This window comes from Limulus polyphemus, unplaced genomic scaffold, assembly GCF_000517525.1.
Source record: "Limulus polyphemus unplaced genomic scaffold, Limulus_polyphemus-2.1.2 Scaffold12577, whole genome shotgun sequence".
Classification (NCBI taxonomy): Eukaryota; Metazoa; Arthropoda; class Merostomata; order Xiphosura; family Limulidae; genus Limulus; species Limulus polyphemus.
This window is the reverse complement of record NW_013678187.1, coordinates 1-1,468: the sequence shown is the minus strand read 5'-3', so window position 1 is coordinate 1,468 and position 1,468 is coordinate 1. Positions and strand designations below refer to the sequence as shown.

The 1,468-nt window shown below is 35.6% G+C and overlaps 1 protein-coding gene across 1 annotated transcript in view; it reads left to right on the top strand.

Moving 5' to 3' along the window:
* The window catches only part of LOC106477026 (tudor domain-containing protein 3-like), a gene marked incomplete at its 3' end in the record, with an annotated part of 12,114 nt that extends 10,695 nt beyond the window's left edge, over positions 1–1,419 (top strand). The window contains exon 5 of the mRNA XM_013937633.1: positions 944–1,419. Within this exon, the coding sequence (XP_013793087.1) occupies positions 944–1,419 (476 nt within the window). The remainder of the gene's footprint in view (positions 1–943) is intronic.
* Between the last annotated feature and the right edge of the window lie 49 nt (positions 1,420–1,468).

Genomic DNA, 1,468 nt, shown 5'->3' with positions numbered 1-1,468 from the left:
AAAAGGTTACTGCTTATGTAGATGAGAGTAAGAATGTAGATTTGGTGTATCTGGATTTTCAGAAAGCATTTGACAAGATGACACATAAAAGGCTTGTAAAAAAATTATCCCAAATTGGATAGGAAAGAGGCTGGATGGAAGAAAGCAGAGGGTTGTTACAATTAGAGTTCAGTCAAAATGGATTAATGTTACAAGTGAGGTACCTCAGGGCTCAATCTTAGGACCTTTGCTCTTTTTGATTTACACCAATGACATTGATGAAGGAATGGCCAATAAATTACTTAAATTTGTGTTGTCAGTTATAGTTTGTGTTTTAATGGAACAGTTTGGTCATAGTTGCTGGATTAGAAGAGCTTCTTTAAATTTTATATGAAATACATTGATCGAAACCTTGTGTTGTCAGCTGGTTTGTATTTCAGAAAAACACTCCTGAAGAAGCTGTAAAACAAAATGTAAAGTGTCCATTTAAATAAAAAAACAGAATTTGGTGTTATTAGGTTATTACTTTTAGAATTCAAACATATTTTGTACTCCAGTAAGCACTACAAAAATGAAATATTTCCTTTGTAGTTCATTATTCCTTATTTCATGTGGGTGTCTTATTTTGTTTTCCTGCTATGGGGCCCATTGTGACAGGTCAGTTGAATTGGTAATTGTCCAGCATAGTGATGGCAGGATTTTCAGATGAGGGATTACTTCTGACTTTTTATAACTACTGAGTGATTTAGTTTTTATTAGCTGACTGTAAAGTGTGAGTCTGTAGACGTAAATGTTATTGACAGTATACATTACATCAAACACAGTCATGTAAACATTATGTCTCTCTAAGCCAGTCTAAGTTATTAGTTACAATTTGTGATACATGGAGAGAATGAGATTATTTTAGAAATGTTTAACCAAATTGTTAATCTTCAAAGAAAATAATAACTTATATTTTGTTTAGAACAACTCGCCAACATGCGGTGAACAGCAAAGGTTCAGAGTAGATTCAGGAAGATCATATAAGGATGGATTATCCAATGATAAAAGGAAATTTCAGGGGAAGGACAGTGGAGCTGTAAGGTATCCAAACCAAAGAAATAGTTACTCAGGACAACAGCAAGACATGCATAGGAGCAAGCCTCCTTACAACCAACCTGCTCCTTCTAACAACAGGGGGCAGACATGGCAGGACAACTATTATTCAAGTAAAATATCGGATAATAGCTCAAAGAAAAGTAATGAAAGTGCCACCAATGTTAACAAAACAAATAACCCAAAACAAGGTGAAAGAAGAAGTACTAAAGGCTCCTTTCGTGGTGAGGCAAACAGTACTGAACCAAACCAGAGAGCTTTTAGTAATGGTGTAAAAAGTCAGCCTCGTACAACCCCACCTCAATCGGGGGAGAAGGTGTTAGCCAGGTACTGGGAAGATGGGAAGTGAGCTAATCATAGTCATTTGGATAGTGTATATGTGTCTTAATGTAAG